This window comes from Gambusia affinis, linkage group LG18, assembly GCF_019740435.1.
Source record: "Gambusia affinis linkage group LG18, SWU_Gaff_1.0, whole genome shotgun sequence".
In the NCBI taxonomy this organism is placed as follows: Eukaryota; Metazoa; Chordata; class Actinopteri; order Cyprinodontiformes; family Poeciliidae; genus Gambusia; species Gambusia affinis.
This window is the reverse complement of record NC_057885.1, coordinates 15,270,939-15,289,247: the sequence shown is the minus strand read 5'-3', so window position 1 is coordinate 15,289,247 and position 18,309 is coordinate 15,270,939. Positions and strand designations below refer to the sequence as shown.

Sequence of the window (18,309 nt, the reverse complement as noted above, 5' to 3'; positions counted from 1 at the left end):
ATTATGAAAGTACGGTGCACTAACGTACTATAGAGAGATTTGTCTTAATTCCTCATTGGGGCTTTAACATGCAAATAATTCTGCTGTCACACTTCTCTGTTCTGCCTTTTTCACCCTGCGGCGCATCAAGAGAGCTTCAATAGATGATCTGCTGATTTTATCCCATGTGGCCCACCTTTGATTGCTGGCTCTAAAGCACCGCTTGCTAATACATTAAGCGGGTGTGGATGCTGGGAGTGCTTGTTCTGCTCTGGTTTGTCCACGAAAGAGAGAGTGACAGAGACAGAGACGGGCTGCGGGTGCCAACATCTTCATGTTGAGAGGCTGGGAGAGTGTCAATACTCATCTGACGTGTTAAAGGGAATCATGCTGGCTCACTGTGACTCACCAGGCCATCCAAAGTGAGTAATCAATTAAAACACTATTAGGCCCACGTTTGACGTGTTCCAGCAGAGGATGGCCTCAAATGGACTGTTTGGTGTCTGAGGCAGGATTTACCTAAAAATGCAATTTGACACCTTTATTATTGTTCAATACCTCCACTGTCATCTCAGATGGTTTCTTCTGGCATCGCCTCACAGTGAAAGGTATGAATTATATGTTGCCTCACTTGTGCTTGCTCCTCTCAGCCCACCAGAGGCAATTATGGCCCTCTTTCATACCATCGCCAAGCCCAATTTGCCACACAAATTAAAAATGCCACAACTGAGGGGTAGAAGAAGGTGAAGAATAGTAAAGGGAGAAAAAAAGGGTGGAGAGCAATAGAGAAATGGCCAAAGAGAAAAGATGATTAGGGAAAGCAAATCAAAAAGAACCTTCTAGAAATGTTTGGTTTGAAATGATCAATTCACTGGATTGCCAAATATGTCACTGGATGTTTGTGAAGTGGAAGAGAAAAAAATATCATGTTTTGACATTTTTTATACTAACATAAATTAAATAGGTCATATCCAGCCTCTGACCATAAATTGGTCAGAGACTTCAAACACATGGAAGTATTGTCTTCCATGTGTTTGATGAGGCCCTTCCAAGGTTTTAGGTAAATTGATTTGCTCATTTCAACCAAATCTGTCTTCTCCCCGCTCTTCCTGAAAGATCAGGTTTGTGAGGTGACCAACTTCTAATAGCAGTACAGTCCACAGATTTCCCCACCTGAGCTGAGGATCTCTGCAAATCCTCCAGAGCTACTGTGGGCCTATTGGCTGCTTTTCCAGTTAATGTGCTCCTCGCCTGCCAGTTTAGGTGCAATCCATGTCTTGGTAGGTTCTCAGTTGAGCCAAGCTTGTTCAGATGATAAATTGCACATTGATCAAAACTGTGGGTATTGCTGCATAACCTTACAGAGTAAAGCTTAATTGTCTGCTGTGTTCCTTGGCCTACAATGATTGTTCACATTTGTTCTTTAACAAACCTCAAAACTTTTTTAGAGGATTTTTTTTTCATGAAATTAATAAACACTTTTCTTTTTCCTTTGGTGTACCAGATAAAACCCTTATAAGATATATTGAAACTTATGTCTGTAACAGTGAAATATTTGAAAAAAAAAAGTTCAAGTAGGAATACTTTTGCAAGAAAATGTAGGAATCATCACTAAAATGTTCACTGAGTCTGTCTTATGCCATTTTCTTTTAGAATAGAGCAGAAGATGAGAATTGCTGATGGTCGTGCCATCTGTTGAGCAGGCAGACTCGCCTCCAGTGTTATTCACACCCAAATGGACCTGGTTTGGATACAGAGCACCGTTTTCTCTTCAGGCCCACCGTTAAATTTGAGTGAATCGAGGTCCTTCGTACATAAGGGAAAAAAAATCTGAACTCGTTTGGGCTGGATATGGTTATGCAGCGGAACAGCTGAGGAAATGAATGCTCCTGTGAGCTGCTCAACGGGGGCTGGTGCAGAGCATCCAAAACAGAAAACGAAGGAGAAAAACAAAGAGGCGGGTAGGGGAAGAAAAAAGAAATGAGAAAACTGACAAGAGAGCGATTAGGAAGAAAAACAATGAAGGGAAGCTGAAAAACCTGGGCGTTCAGGCAGCATGGCAACAAAGACTAAAGCCCCAGTTTTTTCTATTGCCAGACGTATTCCACACCTCACCCCGATGAACCCCCCCCCTTTCCCAACTCCCAGACACTCTTTCAGTCACAGACAGACAGCCGCTGCCACGACTCCCCTCATGTGACGTTTGTTTTGGCTTGGAAACGATGGCCCAGCACAGCTGTTTAAAGTAGAGTGTCAGGGCAGCTGCAGGCGATCAGACAGCTAGAGGAAGGAAACTAACCACGAGTTTTCTTTTTTTGGGGGGGGTATTAAGGGGGGTTGTGGGGGTGTCACCTATTACAGTTGTGCAGCTCTCTGTTACAGTTGGGCTCAAATGCAGTGGAGGAATGTCTGAATGGTGACAGCTGTTATTTTAGTTTAAACTATGCTTCGGAACATGAACGTTTCGGATAACTTCCTCTGTAACATACATTATATTGTCAAAGGTTATTGCTTATTTGCCTTCACACACAGGCATGAGTTACCTCAAATTCCTAGTCCATAGAGTTTAAGATGATGTCAGACAGCCCTTAGCAGCTGTGGAAGCTTTTACTCTTTTGGGAAGGCTTTCCAGAAGCATGATGGTGTTTGGCAAGAAGATCTTGCTCACAGTTCACTTTCCAAGTCATCTCAAAGGTGTTTTGTCAGCTTGGAAAGGAGGAGAGTCAAGTTCCTTCACACCAAACTTGTTCATTCACATCTTTACGGACCTTGTGCTGTGTTCAGACACATATCATGACAGAAAGAGGATGTCCTCCAAATGTTTGAAAAAAGTTATTCTCCTGATAATTGCCAAACCCAGGCAGAGAAGCTGAGAGATTATTCATCACTCCAGAAACTACTCTAGAGTCCAGTGGCGACATGTCTTATACCCATGTGTGGCTTAGATGCGGTTGCAGTGCCATAAAATCCCATTCCATAAAGCTCTCAGCGATGTTCCTGAGCCAACATGAAGGTCACGAAGGTCTGTACCTACTGAATCTGCAGAAAGTTAGTGATTATCCAAGTTCAAGATCCTGCAGCCCCATGAAATGATTCTACAAGCCTACCACTTTGTAGTCAAGTTGCTGTCAGTTTTACTTCCTTCAAATTTGTTGTTAGGAAATTCCATGACTGGAGGTATTTTACAATTGGTACCACATTGAAATTCATTGAGCTCCTAACAACAATCTTTTGCATGCCTACATCTTCAATTTTATACACCTGTGTCTAAGAAAGTGGTTGGAACACCTTGATACAATGAACTGGATGCAAACTTTGGACAATATTGTGTATAATGCCCTGTTTGCAAAGTTCCCATAAACGAAACCATGTCTATAAATCCGGAGAGCAGTACATTAAAAGAGGAATACGCTGTAACACTGTTTTTCCTCTCCTGCTGAGAGACATATATAGCGGTAGGAAAGGGAAGAAGAAAAATAAAGGCCATTTGAAGAGATTGCAGGGAACATTTCTCAAGCACAAAGTTTAAAATTTCACTCATCAATTTCACTTTGCGTGGCTCCGTTGTATATGACCTTGGGTGAATGATCCCTTCAGTCAGTCGGAGACATTCGGCTGAACCGAGGGGGGATTTCAGTCAGTGCAAAAGGGAGCAATAAAATTTTTATTCATCTCACTATGGAGCTAATGATTCATGGATCTTCCTGTTAAAAGAAAGAGGAGGAGGATGAGGGGGTGATGGTGGGTAGGGGAGGAATCTTTGGTGTAGGACCAAAGCTCAATGAGGTTTGAAAACTGTTGTCACACATCACTGAGCAGATGTCTGATGTCGAGTAACTCAATTCAGAAGATTTCTCATTGTGATATTCTTGGCACAGGCCGAACAAAAAAGACGGAGAAGAAATAATGGGGGTATTAGAAAATAAGGACAGAAGCATATTTTGAGCTTCAGTGAGATGAGCAGTTTGGTCAGTGGGAAATATTGATGTTTTTTGTTATTGTTGTTGCTTAAAGCACATTTAATAAGAATACAAGGCATACAGTGTAAGCTAGACCAAGGATGATATGAAATTTATATGTAAAAAAATATTCCAATTTCCAATTCCAATTGTAAATGAAACGCTTTTTGAAATATCTGTACGTAAAATATTAATTTCATAATAGGGATGTGCTAGTTATAGAAATGGGTTGGAAATCATTTCAGCTGTTGAAATGGATCAACATGCATTTGGTGTGAAAGAACTTGGTTGTAAACCATTTCAGCTGTTTCGTCTTATCCTCATGGTTTAAAGTCCTTTCAAGACGTTGCCAAAGAAAGCCCTCTACAGACCAGTGTTTATGTGTTTTATGTGCACAGGGTAATAATGTCTGTCTACTTGTATTACAAAACATAGTCAATCAGGGTGTGGAAACAAAAAGAGGGCCACCCATCACTTTTTATATGATTTATTTTTTGAACTCATGACTTAACTATCTTGCCTACTCTTAGGGCTGCAGCTATTCAATGTTTTATCAAACAATGCACCAATTGAGTACCTGAATTTTCACCAAATGTCCCAAAATGTTCATTTCTCCTTTAACATCAGGTGGTCAGAGCTTGAGATATGAAAGTCTACCCAGTTGAAATGTCTTTATAAGAACTCATCAACAGGACTTGGCTCTCTCTCGAATATGGAACTTAACTTAAGATGGTTGAAAGATCCCTGTCTGTGTTACAGGGTATTTCATTTCATCACTTGATGTTTATAAGTTTCTGTGTATAATCTTGATTAGTCAGGACAATGCATCAACCTCTTGCTCCAGAAATACAATGTTAATTCAGTATAGGGTACATTTGCTTCTGTTTTATTTGTTGTGATCCCAGATCTTTGACATTTGAGATCTTTTTCTAAAATGTGCCTCTCATCACCACCCTTGTCTCTCTCCGTCACATGTAATGTAAACAGAAGGATGTTGCACAACTGCAATTACTGTTCCTATAAATGTAAAACATGAGTGTGTAAAAAGCATGCAGTAACTGTAGAGGACATACATGAAGTATTGGGGAGATTTTGCCTCAAGGATTTTTTAAAAATTGTATCACTAAAGTAACAATTTCACTGTTGTTTGCAGTGTTGCTCTATATGAAGTTGAATACCAAAAAGGTGTAATATTCTACACAATAAGTACCTTTAACTTGAAAACTGCCACACGTCATGTGTTTATTCTATAGTCGCTTAGTCTATATATATATATATATATATATATATATATATATATATATATATATATATATATATATATATATATATGAAAATATGTAACTTTTATAATTAACATAATTGTACCAAAAATTTTAGTAGTGGGAATTATTGTTGGTTTACTTTACAAAAAACAACAATAAGCACATTGTGTTATTTTTTTTTTGTCTAAATACTTAAGAAATGTGGTATTTTTTCCTCGCATGTCTGTCATGATACCAATTTTTTGGTCAGTTATTTAATTAAGTCCCGTGTCAAATTCCCTTTTTATCTTGGAATGTAACTCGTCTCTGAAAGGTATTGCTTGTTTAAAAAGCTTTTGAGTCCAAAAGAAGAAAGAAATAGGTTGCATACTCTTCATTGTTTTGGTTCTGCTCTGTTGCTCGCAGGCAAACCTTTTGTAAACCCGTCTGTTCCTGTACAAATCATGGCCAATTAACTGTATTTACAAAATGTAGACTCCAGTCAAGTTATAGGAACATCTCAATGAGGATCAGTGAACTCAAATGAACCCGAGGTGAAAAATGTGAATGCTCGTATACAAAAATGTCTTAAAACCTGTTTCATTTTCATCATCATGGGACACATGACCATGGTTTGAAGGGGCATGAGTGCTTTCAATGCACATAACCAAACCTTACATGAATTTAATATTTCTTTGGACGTTGTACAGGACGTTCCCTGTAATACTGCTTCACGGTGTCTATTTCAAGTTTTACAAACAAGTTGTTCATGTTTGGTGCTCACATTATGCTTCAGTCATTTTTTTTGTGCTTGATGGACATTTGAAAACAGAACATCCAAACCTTTCTCCGACTCAGCGGGATGACTCCTTTGGGCCCTCCCCACCCCCATCCCACGAGTCAAAACGTACGGTCCACTTACTTTGAGCGTCGGCGAGGTGGAGGAGCAGACCCTGGATCAGCAGCAGCAGCAGCGGCGGCAGCAGCAGCAGCGTGGATCTGGCTCTGTGCATGGTGGGACAGCTTGGCACCAGCATGCTTTGGCAGCCTCAGTGGCACTGGCTCACAGAGCCCTGTGAGTCAGTCTGGTCTGATTTCTCAGATGCAGGGTATTCACAGCCTGCGCAAGGCGAGGACGGAGGATGAAGATGGAGAAGGGAGGGAAGAAAAGAGGGAGAGAGAAAGAGAGAGAGAGAATGAATGAAACAAAGCTGTTTGGCTCCACGGGTTTTATCTATCCCTGCACATTTCTGACATACCCCCACACAGCCTGGGCTGGAGCTGACAGAGGATAGGAACAGCCTGATGTGCTCACAGGGTATATTCTGACAGTTCTCTAAATGGAATAGTCACTTCACACGGATGCATATGTGCATGAGAGACCGAGATAGCGAGAGCAAGCGAAGGGAAAAATCCCACAGATAAAAGGGCGAGTCGACTTGATTTTTGTCTTCACGGCTTAGGTCACGAGCGCCAATCAAACAAGCTGCATAATTAAAGAGCATTTACATCACAGAGGGAACTCGGCTGCTAATAAATAGCAGCCTGAGAAATCATCCCCAATCTAAATATTTAGCAGAAATTACAGAAACGAGACATTAATGCTTTTTTTAATTATGTTAAGTTACTCTGCAGCAAATCGTAACTTCTTTCACATCATATTTCCCTTTAAATAACACGCTTTATTAGCTCTAATTCCCACACACACACACATACACAGAGGTTTTCCCTTTCATCCGCAGCAGCACAAACACCAAATAAAATCTTTAAGACAGAGTGGCCGGGCTGTTTTCCTTTCATGTTGCAGCCTGTTATCGACGGGGCGCTGTGCAGCAGGGAAAATCAATGCGATACAGTGAACTGGTATTAGCTGCCGCCTGCCTCCTATCCCTTGTCATCCATTTGCTTAAGCCTGAGCTTGATCCTCAGTGATGGATGCTTTGCGGTAGGCTTCAGCTCATAACACGGCTCCCGGCTAATCTGAGCGTCACACTGTAGTCGCGGGGGTGGCTGAGAGAGGGCTAGTAACTGCGGAGCCCGCCTGCGTTGTTGTTCTTCTAAGAAGGTGTTGTTTCAGCTGTTAGTGCCAGGAGGCCTTCATCAGATCTCCAAAAAAGTTTTGCGTTGGTATTGAGTCGGCTGGCTGCATATCGGCAGATCTGACCACCGTAGAAGAGGAAGACAAACAGGCTGAAGCCAAATCCCCACGCACGATGATGACAAAGTGCCTAATTTCCCTGTTACCAATCATCCTCTCTCCCTCTTCAGGTTTTCCCTCCTTCACTCTTGTGGGCTGTAAATGGCGGAATGACTGTCACAGTCGATTTGTGTTTGTGTTTGTGTTTGGAGGAGGGGGACTGGGTGGGGGACAGATACGGCTACCTGGGTGAGAACTGGAAGGTGAACAGTGAGAATCTGTATGTGTGTGTGCGTGGGCGTGTGTGTGTGTGTGTGTGTGGTGAGGGGCAAACTTTGAAGGGAATCTATGAAATGCAATCTCTGCTTTCACTCATGCTACAAACAGCATGAGTGAAATGCTAATATCTATGCATACCTATAGCGTCTTCCAAACGTTTTTCATATTTTCAAGGTTTTCCACATTAAAAACAAAACTTTGCAAATTTTACATAAGATAAATATTGCATCATTGTGCAATCATTTATCTTATTTTGAATGGATTTGGCCCTTCCAAGAGCTGAAAAGGCTTTGAACTAAACCACAGGTGTCAAACAGGTGTTTTGTAACTTTTAGATGAGTTGAAACACACTTGTATCAAATAATTAGGTAATCAGTAGGACCCTGTAGAATGTAACTGGCTGCTGAGGAGGCAGTTTAAACATTTGATTCAGGTGTTGGACCAAAGACGCATCTAAATGTTGCACGACACCTTGAGTTGGATCTAAATCATTCTGTTGCAGCTATGATAGTTCACGTCAAAACCCTGCTTGAACATTAAACTCCACCACAGTCTAAAGTCATTTGCAGTTTCTTAGCATATCTTCTTCCAAGAGTGTCTTGTACTGCAGCGGCATGTGGCACAGGTGTCAAACTCCAGTCCAATGTCCTGCAACTGTCAGGCCAACACCAAGAGGCTGTAGAACTTGGCTGTATGAGGAGGTAATTCAGTCACTTCATTCAGATGTGTTGGACTTGGGTCACATCCAAAAGTTACAGGACACTGGCGCTAAAGGACTTCACCTTGGCACCCCTGGCATAGAAGTAGAGCGGGCAGCCTGTGTATAGCAGGAAGGAATCTTGACCTTTTGACCTTTTTACTGCAGGTCGTCCCTTCTCCTTTGTGCTCCTGTTCTGTCAGATTAACATCAACAGCTTTCCTGTTGCTGATGAGATGCAACCCTACAGCAGTTTGGATGGAGTGTTCGATGAGTTCAGGGCCCTACTAAATTGCTGATATCTGTCAAACTATCTGTGTGTTTCTAAGTAAAACCTATAAAACAATAAAACTTTGTTACAATGTGATTAAAAAAAAAAGAGCGGTGAATACGCAAAGCATTTTATGTAAACACTTCTGAGAAACACTGGAATGACTTTTCACAGCTGTGTGAACTGGATTCAAATCAACAGTAATAAAACCCCCTCCTGAACAGTCAGGGCGTACAAAGCTGCAGTCCGATCCATCTACACTGCAGCTGTCCCTCTCCTTGGGTTATCGTTCCCACTGCTCTGCTCCTCCAAAGCTAAGTGATTGCCTTTCATTTAATTGATGAAGTGTGAATCTACAGAACAACATGACATTAGGTTAGAATTTGCAGCACTCAGCACACACTCACAATACCACGCGCGCACACGCAAACTCGCTGATGGAGGCTAACTCAACCATCTGTGTGTTGTGTAACAAGCAGGGAGACGACTAAAAGGCTGTGCCATGTGAGAAAATATGAGGAGAATCTCAACCCACAGACACTATCACACAAAAATCATAGCTGCGAGGACTGGTGCTGGTTTGCTGTTAATGCTTTTGGGTACTTTCCTTCATAATGTGCTAAGGTGTGATAAGACACCAGCCAGAAAGCCAGCAGCTTGTCAAATGAATGTTGCCTAAATACGGAATCATGCTTGTGGCACAATTTGCACCTTTTTAAATAAAGATACTTGGGTGAGCATGTCCAAGTGAGACTTTTTTCCTCCAGTTATTCCACGTGAAACATTCCTCCACCATGGTATCTTCAATCAAGAACTGGGACTGTTGCTACGTTCAATAACAACTATGAACAGCTGATTCTGAATTACTCACACCATTTCAATCGGGATTAAAAAGAAAAAAAAAGAAACAACAGATGTGGATTGTAAAATACCCAGCAGTGCCTATAAAACCAGTCACAAACTGTGTTTATAAACTCAGCTAAAAACTGCAGTAACAAATTCAGCCTGATGTGGTGCTTAGTGACCACACCAGGTTAGAGGGAAATACAGACATCCTTCAACCCAGTGGCACTTTCTAACCCTTTCCAGAAGGTATGAAGGTCTTCTTAGACTAAGGGATGTGTAGAGCCTTCAGGAAGGCCTGTGACATGTACCTCAGAAACCTCTAAACAGAGGTGTCCAGCAGGAGAGTATTGATCCAGATACCTGAACTACCTGGATGATTTTGAAGCAAAGGAGGATGACGGTCAACACACATGTGTTGACCAAGTGCATGTTGTATCTAGTGAACGTCAACACTTCCAATGAAATTACCCACAGCTCAAGCGGAGCAACACGTTCCGCTTTTTCAAACTTCAGCATATTTGTGTTCAAGTTCGCCTGCTTTATGAGTGCATCAGACATTTCTGACAATACAGGTGATTTTACGACCAAATATACATTGGCGCAGGGCTAAACCCAACAGTTACATTTTAAAAGTCATGGTTTATTTATTCATTCATGCATTAAGTGAAGTCAAAATGAAAATAAAGTATTAAAATATAGTAGTAGACCCAACTTTACTGACAATGGCAAATGACGATGCAATCATGACTTTTTTCTGATATTCAGTCTTTCTAGTTTCTTCCAGTTCATTGGTCATATAAAATCCAAATAAGATAACATGAAGCCTTTGTTTGTAACATGATAGTAACATTAAAGATAAGGATATGGAGTGGCAATAGTAGGAGTTTAATCAATAGTTGGTTTCCATCAGCGTATCCCCAGGACCTTATGAAAGGACCATGACGCTCCTCGTTTCATTGTCAGAGTCAGTGCTTTCACTCTGGAAGCAGAAAGAACTGGCTCTGGTTCAGAATTACAAACTTCTTTTCAGGGTACAAGTCCTACTGAGGTTGCTTCAGTTTTTCACCGCTGAACATTGGATGCGACACGTTCACGTTCATATACTCTGTGACTCTGACGCTTTCCATTGAAGATTTATTACATTAGAAAAAAGGAAAAAATAAAAAATAAAATAAACAATCTCGTCTTTCTTCCTGAGCCCCTGGTGGTATTGTTGTGTTCCCATTCACTAGTGCCACAGTCAAAGGATTTCGGTGCTGATAGCAATCATGCATTATTAAACAAAGCCTGACAACATGCACCATGTTAATTAGAAAAAGAGGAGGTAGGGGGGAGAAAAAGAAAGAAGCTGTTGAACTGTCTACTCTCTCCTTCCCAATGATTCTTATCAGAAATGTGGAAAAGAATGAGGGTGGCGTGTTTATATTCCACATAAAGGCTGGCCGCCGGTCCAATTTCAGTGTGCTGTTTTGGTATTCTGCTCTTTTTTTAGACGAGCAATATTACAGAGAGAGTAGGAAAAAGAACAAAAGAATCAGTTATATTTATCTCATATTGCCACCATACAGCAATAAACTTATTATGGGGATAAACGCAGGGTGAATAGCTATGAGCGTCCCGAAGCAGTGAGTTCATAACGTCAGCTTCGCAGCTAATATGCATTTCTATGTTTTCTCACATGCAGCAGTAGTAGAGAGGACCTGAAATAAAGCCAAGCAATTAAAACGCTCCAGCAGTGATGTCACGCGTTACATTTTCAGCAGTACAACTTTATACTTCCTTTGTCCGAGCTGAGAAACTCTACGCAGTGTAGCTAAAGGCGATTCATGAATGGGGTGGGGATTTTTTTCTGTTTCAGACTCATATGCACAGACCAAATCGTTCTTAAAGGAAACAGAATTGCGTATGTTGTCCTAACGCACAACCTAAACAGCAGCAACAACGCCACCAGATCTATTAAGGCCAAATCCTTTATAATTAGCCCTAACAGAAGCAAGGAGAGAAAAGGCACAAAGAAAAGGAAACAAAGCGAGCGGCACTGCACTGCGTTATAATCAGTATCACGCCCAGCCAGGCACAGCAAAATCACTTTTGTGAGGCTGGACTTTTTTTCATTTCCTACATACTTCAGAAGTTAAAGAATGCAATAATTCCATTCCACACTCTTGACTTCCCTTTTTTTCTAAAACGTCATATGCAGAACTGGGAGGTGCAAAGCTGTAAAGGGTCCTTTTAAGTTGACTTGGAGACACATTAATATACCAAGACAAGTACTATGACCAACTCATGTAAACTGAATTCTAAAGAGAATGTGGGTGAGATTTAGATTTCAGTATTGAATATGTAGAGATACATATTTCTATATGCCTGGATTTCTGATATGATGGATGGGTTCTGTGGAGAGGGTTGAAACTCTTAAAATCTCCTCAGCTCTACCTCAAATTAGATAAATAAATTACTTTTTTCAAAATAGGAGATTTTTGCCAAACATTTTCCATCATATTGTTGCCACAGTTTCACGTCCTTCCTGAAGAGAAGCCAGAAAAAATTCCGGCATGACCGGGGTTTTCATTCACCGTATAGATCACAGAGTAATGCATTACCGCCCCTCCCTTACTTATTGCTGCACACAGAGAGTTGTTATAAACTGTCTGTATCATACACATTTCTCCAAACTGGCTTTGCTTAAACTGCTATGTTGCTACAGATAAGATACTGAAATCTAATAGCTTCACAGAACCCCATTTCAAAAAACTGAAAGCAGAGCAAACCTTCAGAAATCTACGCTCACTTACAACCTTTTAATACCTTTTATATTCATTTTTGTTTCATTAGTGTTTTTTTCTGATGACAGAGCTATTTTAAAACTGTATCTGGTCCTTTTTTTCCCCCTAAGCACTGTGTCAACTTTTATTTTCTTTCCTTTATGAGCTTCATTTCTTTGCTCCCTGCCGTTCCCGTTGTAGATTTTTCCTGTATTTTCATTTCTTCCTCCACCCGCGTTGATGTGATTTAAGACAGAGTGACAAGGCCGTTTCTCACACATCGCTCTTGATCAGCCGGCATGTGTAATAACATCCCTAAAGCTAGGCTAAGCTATGCCCTCCAGTGTATCCTCCACATGAAAGACCCTGACAAACGCACATCAGAGGAGTTTATTTGCTGTGCTGACTTATTTACTCAACTCCCCCACCAACCTCTTGCCCCCCATTGCCTCCCCTGACCTCCCTGAAGCAGGCCTCTCAGGGTCTTTCGGGGGCGTCGCCGCAAGACTTTCTGTTGGAGAAAGAAAAGGATTTAAGCCTCAGACGTAAAAAAAAAAAAAAAAAAAATGCTCCCGATGCTGCTCCTGTTTTCCTAGTGTAGTTATATGTTGCTTTGCTGTGAATGGATCCATCGACGTGAAGCACGCGGCAGGAAGCTAATTGGGTCTGGTGGCATTTGTCTGCCTAATAATTGCTTTAAAAGCACCTGCTGCGACGATCGGATGGGAGCTATCACGGTCCCATCTCGCTCATGTGTCATGTGGTAAATTACTATCAGATTTCCAAATGGTTTCCATTTTTCTATCAGGAAATCCTTTGAAATGTGTAATGTTGTGGCAGAAATACAATTAAGTTCTGTTGTTAACGTGTGAAAGCTGTAATTTATCCAATGATAATGTTGAGACCTCCTCTGGGATCATCTTTCTTCTACAAACAGTTAAACTCGTCTGTTTTAGGGTGAAAATGTAACACTGCTTCAATAGCATTTCACCTAAAATCTCAACCTAAAATCCAAACGGGATCAAAACCATACAAAACCTTAAATATATACATATAACTTCACTAACATTATGGTAAATGTTTCTGAGCACGCTGGAGAGAAATAACACACTTTTAGTAGCAATCTGTACAGTTCTAACACAATTGTGGTTGGATAATTAACCACATTTCTTGGTGGAGTTCCTTCAGATTTACTCCACACATTTCCAACAGGAACGATGTTGAAGGTTTCAGAAGACCTGAAGCTTTATTTTGTGCTTAGTATCATTGTCCAGCTGGAACACAAAGTTACACTTTCAGCCGTCTAGCTCTGTCACGGAGATGAAGTTAAAAAGTTACTCTATCGATCTTGCGCAGCGCACCTTTACGACAGTCAGCGAAGCAGAAGCACAACATGCCGCTGCCACTACCAAGCTTGACAGCTTGCGTGACTTTGCTGCGTTTCAAAGCCTTACAGTGACTCCTTCAGCTGGCCGTAGTCTCAGTATAACATGTAGCATAAATGGGGGCAAACTCTAAAATGATAAAAGGAAACAAATGCAATTTGAAAATGTAGGTTTTTTTTCTTTTAGTGTACACAATATACAACAAGGAAAAGGACAAAGAAAGATGTAAACACGAAGGAAAAGAGAAAAAGAAAGAAAGCAAATAAAGAAAAAGAGGAAGAAGGAAAGTAAGAACGATTTGTTTTGAGCAGAGCTGTATGTATGTATACATTTGTATAATTTTGACTGTATATGGTTTAAAGAAAATTCACAATTCAAATTCTGTGCAGCAAGAGATAAATCATCAGCCGTCCCAAAGAGAACATGAACGTCATCCTGAAGTCAGCTTCTGAAGACTCTGACTGAAGACCGGCGTCTACGTATATCAAGACAAAATCTCTGCAGAGTTAATACTTTAAATGAAAAGCTCAAGTCAAGGATGGTGTGTTCATGATTTGAAAACTGCTGCCTTGTTGGAGTGGAAGGTTCAGCCCACCTACGCAGACCTTGACTTTAGTCTGACTACAAAATCTTTGTCTCCAACATCCTCTTCTTGGATTTCCTCTCTGACTGATCCATCTTGCCATCTCTTTTCTCCTTTTTCCTCATCTTTCTACCTCAGCTGCTTCCTCCGCCAGCCAGCTGCCAGATTCAGATGGATCGTGCCCACTGTGCAAGACCCTGACCCTGTGATATGGTGACTGATAATCCTCCCATGCCACTCCCTTTAAACGCATCCCAACAATATCAAAAGCACAACGCAAGCTGAATGGAGCTAACTGGTCAATCTGTGGGGACACGAGGGAACTTAGAGCAGCCCTATTTTATCTCTGTCTTCATGTTTGGATCACCTCCTCTGACCTTGTTGACACTGGTAAACACGCTTCCCATCGGCTGCTAATGGATGCCTCTAATGCCTTTCCAATGGGCGGCAGATAAAAACCGCCACAGAGCTCACTCAGACGTTGAACACTATTCATTTATATTTTTGGGACGCCTTTCTCTTCTGCTTCGTTTGTTTTGTCACGGCGTGGGAGGCTTCTATAGGATGAGCGTGTGCCACTTGGGTTGTGCTTGACCTTGTGAATTAGCGATTGGCGTGAGGAACGAACGTGTTATCATGCAAACAGGCTGAATCTCGAGGAGTCTATTGTGTCAGGGAGCAGCGAGTGTGTCGGGATAGGAGGGAAGAAATGAGAAAAAAAGGGGGGAAACCAGCATCCGCAGCCAACCTAGACTGGCTGGGATTAAATTTACGCCGCATGAACAGGGAAGGGCTAAATCATGTTACATATTATGAAGCTGAGAGGGAGTGGGGGGTAAGAGAGAAGGGGAAAGAGGGTGGAGATGAGGGCTGGAAATAAAATGGATAAGAAGTGCAACGAGCCAGAGGTGGCGAGCGAAGAGGGAGGAGGAGGAACTGTGGACAGATGAGGGGAGGAGGATGCATTGTTGTGTGGCAGCCACTGCCAGCATTTTCACACTTTGCTTGTACCTGCAACCTCCAATGGAGAGGAATGCAAGAGGAATAAAGGGGGAAAAGACGAGGAAAAGCTGCTGCTTCTTGCGCATGTATCGAATTTTTGTTCACATTTTGTCACGTGGCACTGCGTGAAATAGAAAGTCTAACATTGTGAAACCAGCATCTCAATGATAAAATATATTGGTGGCTGAGAAGCTATAGGTTCGCCTATCAACAGCAACAGTGGCACCAAAAATGGCTTAAGTCAAAGATCTAGTCAAAGGCCAGATCTTGTGACTTGGTTTTGTTCTATCACATTTAATCCAAGTCTGAGAATCAAGGGGAATTTCCTTAATCTTCCAAGTACCCACAATTTCGTGCTTGTCTAGCAGATAAAACTCCAGGCAAATACAAAGGAACTTGTTCTTGTGGCAAAATATGAAAGCTTTCTAGGGTTGTGAATAACCTAACGAGGAATAATGACAACGAATGAGTAAAACTTTAACATTAAACCAAACTCCTTCCATCTTTAAAATCTCATGCTGAGGATCAGGGTCACATATGGAGAAATACATGCCGCTTTAAAATAAAAATGCAAGACTCCTACACAGACGCGCTAAGAAACATGGACTCGGGCATTCATTTGCACGGATAGACGCATACAGCCGGAGCACAAGCACGCATAGCCTTTTACGCCACATGCTGCTGGCATTTTGACATCTACCCCCAGCACACCAACGGTCTGTGGGAGGATGAATAATCTCACTTCCGTGAGGCAGGGGAACATTAGAGAGAGGAAGGAGGGCGAGAGGGAGGTTGTTCCTAGCTGGAGCTCACATCGCTTTATGGAAAGTACAGAGGGCCCCCGAACAGACAAAACAACATTCCTCTCTGCCACTTGCCGACATGGCACAGCACATGGCAACAGAGCTCTGCTGAGAATAACTGAAAAAATGCAGCACAGGGATTTGCACCCCTCACCCCCAAAACATATGACACAAGTCAGCAAGAATATGCCTCCTTATCTCTGCTGAAACAATTGGACACTGAGGTGCATTGTTTGTTACTGACATTTAGAGCCTTTTGTACACACGCCAAAGCATTTGGTATGGAAATCGTCTACTTAGGCTTACATCAAAGATGTAAACGGGCGCCCGGGGCTTACATGCAACACTCACAGGGCATTAAATTAATTAAATTGCTGCTTATCTTCAATTATCTGAAAGCAAATTTGACTCAACTTTCCCAGACCTAAATGTTATGCCTTGTTTTTTTCTTTGAAAGCCCCACCGTGGTTGACAGCGATGCCTCATGGCTGTGGCCTTTTCTTTGTGCAGATGTCCTGTTTTCCCCTGAGTTTTCATGAGGCGTCTTTAGCTGTCAATGCAAATGTTAGGTTAAATTGTGATTCTGAATTGGCTTTGGATAGTCATGTGCTTCATTTGTGTCGTGTACTTTGGCTCTCCCCCCTGTTCACTGTTGGGATGGACTCCAGCTTCCCCTGTGATCATGCATATGACTTGATAATTATACAAGCTCAAGTTCCTTCCTATATGTAGAATGACAATGAAATGTAATGTTAATGAGTAGTTCATTTGTTCCAGTAATTTAATTTAAAAAGTGAAACTACTGATATGTAGGTTAATTTCCTTCAAAGCGATATATGTCAAGTGTTTATTTGTGCTGATAATATGGGTTTAATATGTCTAAGAAAGTCCTTAAATCGACTTTCCTTGACATTTTGACACACAAAACCAATTAAAAAGAATTCTTCTTATGAAACAGCATACTGTATACAAAAGTATCCATGGAAAACTTATTGGAGGGAAAGGAAATGTGGCATAAAAGAACACAGTTTAGAGGAATGTGACACAACCATCAATAAATGGTTTGGGACAAATAAAGCAAAGACTCCAGCAGAAGTATTATTATGTCATACATGCCTGCCTCCAGAACAGCATGTTGGTGTATTGTTTGGCACAATTGTTAGGTGTGCATGAATCACTGCATCAATGTGACATGCAGTGAATGCCATCAGCCTGTGGTGCTACTGCACTGTGAAGGAAGTCCTGGTTGCCTTAACAGGACATTCAGTCCATTTGGATTGTTGGGTTTTATTTTTCACTCAACACTATTAACACATTAGGATTCAGCACTACACCTCATGGAGGATGTCTGATGAGCAAATCAGAAGTCTTCATGATTGTGTTATCCATAGCAGAACATTTATGTCCTGAAAATACTTTATTGAACTGGTCTTTTATAACACAAATTTTCCAAAGATTTTTTTCCCCTCTAAATTCATTATGTGTAAGCCATAATAATCTAAATAAATTTATTATAAAAGCATTGAATACAACAATGACAATATAAAATGAGGTTTACTTTTTGAAATGAATTATTGACATAAATTAACGTTTTAATGATATTTTTATTTACAAAGTCCCCTGTATTGATTCTGCATTTTAAAGACGCTGAGTCAACAACTAACACAAACCAACGGCTTGCCAAAGCTTTTTGTATAAAAATTTATCAGTGTCACCGGCTGAGGACAATGTGAGAAAATAATATGATCACAGATATGTTTTTGCTGAATCCACAGAGATGAAATTGTGTTGTTTCTGCCTCTCCATCTATTTCCTGATAAGGCTATCAGAGAACCCGGACTGAGAGATGTTTTAATATTTAAAGGATCCTTACTGAAGTTTGCAGAGTACTTTGATGTTGGTGCTGGGATTATTAGATTTGAAAAGCTAAACTTCCATTAGGCCTTGGACGTCCTTGAAAGGTGTTGCAGCTCAAAAAACCTATTGTTCTCAGAAAAATAGGCGGTGGGTGGAGGGGGATTGTTTGCGCAACTCTGTGGAGGGTAAAGCAATGGTTCACCCGCAAGGCAAACACAACAATTCTCCCCTTTGTCGTTCCACCAAGACTAATGCTTACTGCCACAACATTAGCAACCAAACAAGCATGGTCCTCTGACAGTGAATGGTATATTGTAACTCCATGAACAAGACGTTTTATTATGCTGGTGAAATATGAATAAATAATCCAGCTCTGGAGCCACAACTTGAAGATTGAAATTCAAATCAAATGCCACCTTCAGACAAATGTCAGAATGCAGAAATCAGGACTGCTGTGTCCACGCCCGGCATCAAGCAGCACGCTTGGCTTGACATTTAGGAG

General features: G+C 41.2%; 1 protein-coding gene across 47 annotated transcripts in view; it reads right to left on the bottom strand.

Moving 5' to 3' along the window:
* The window catches only part of LOC122820557 (receptor-type tyrosine-protein phosphatase delta-like), a 437,628-nt gene that overhangs the window by 116,106 nt on the left and 303,213 nt on the right, over window positions 1-18,309 (bottom strand). For all 47 annotated transcript variants that reach the window (XM_044098059.1, XM_044098069.1, XM_044098058.1 and 44 more), the window contains one exon: window positions 6,105-6,302. In XM_044098059.1, coding sequence (XP_043953994.1) covers window positions 6,105-6,219 — 115 coding nt within the window. In that variant the 5' untranslated portion in view covers window positions 6,220-6,302. The remainder of the gene's footprint in view (window positions 1-6,104; window positions 6,303-18,309) is intronic.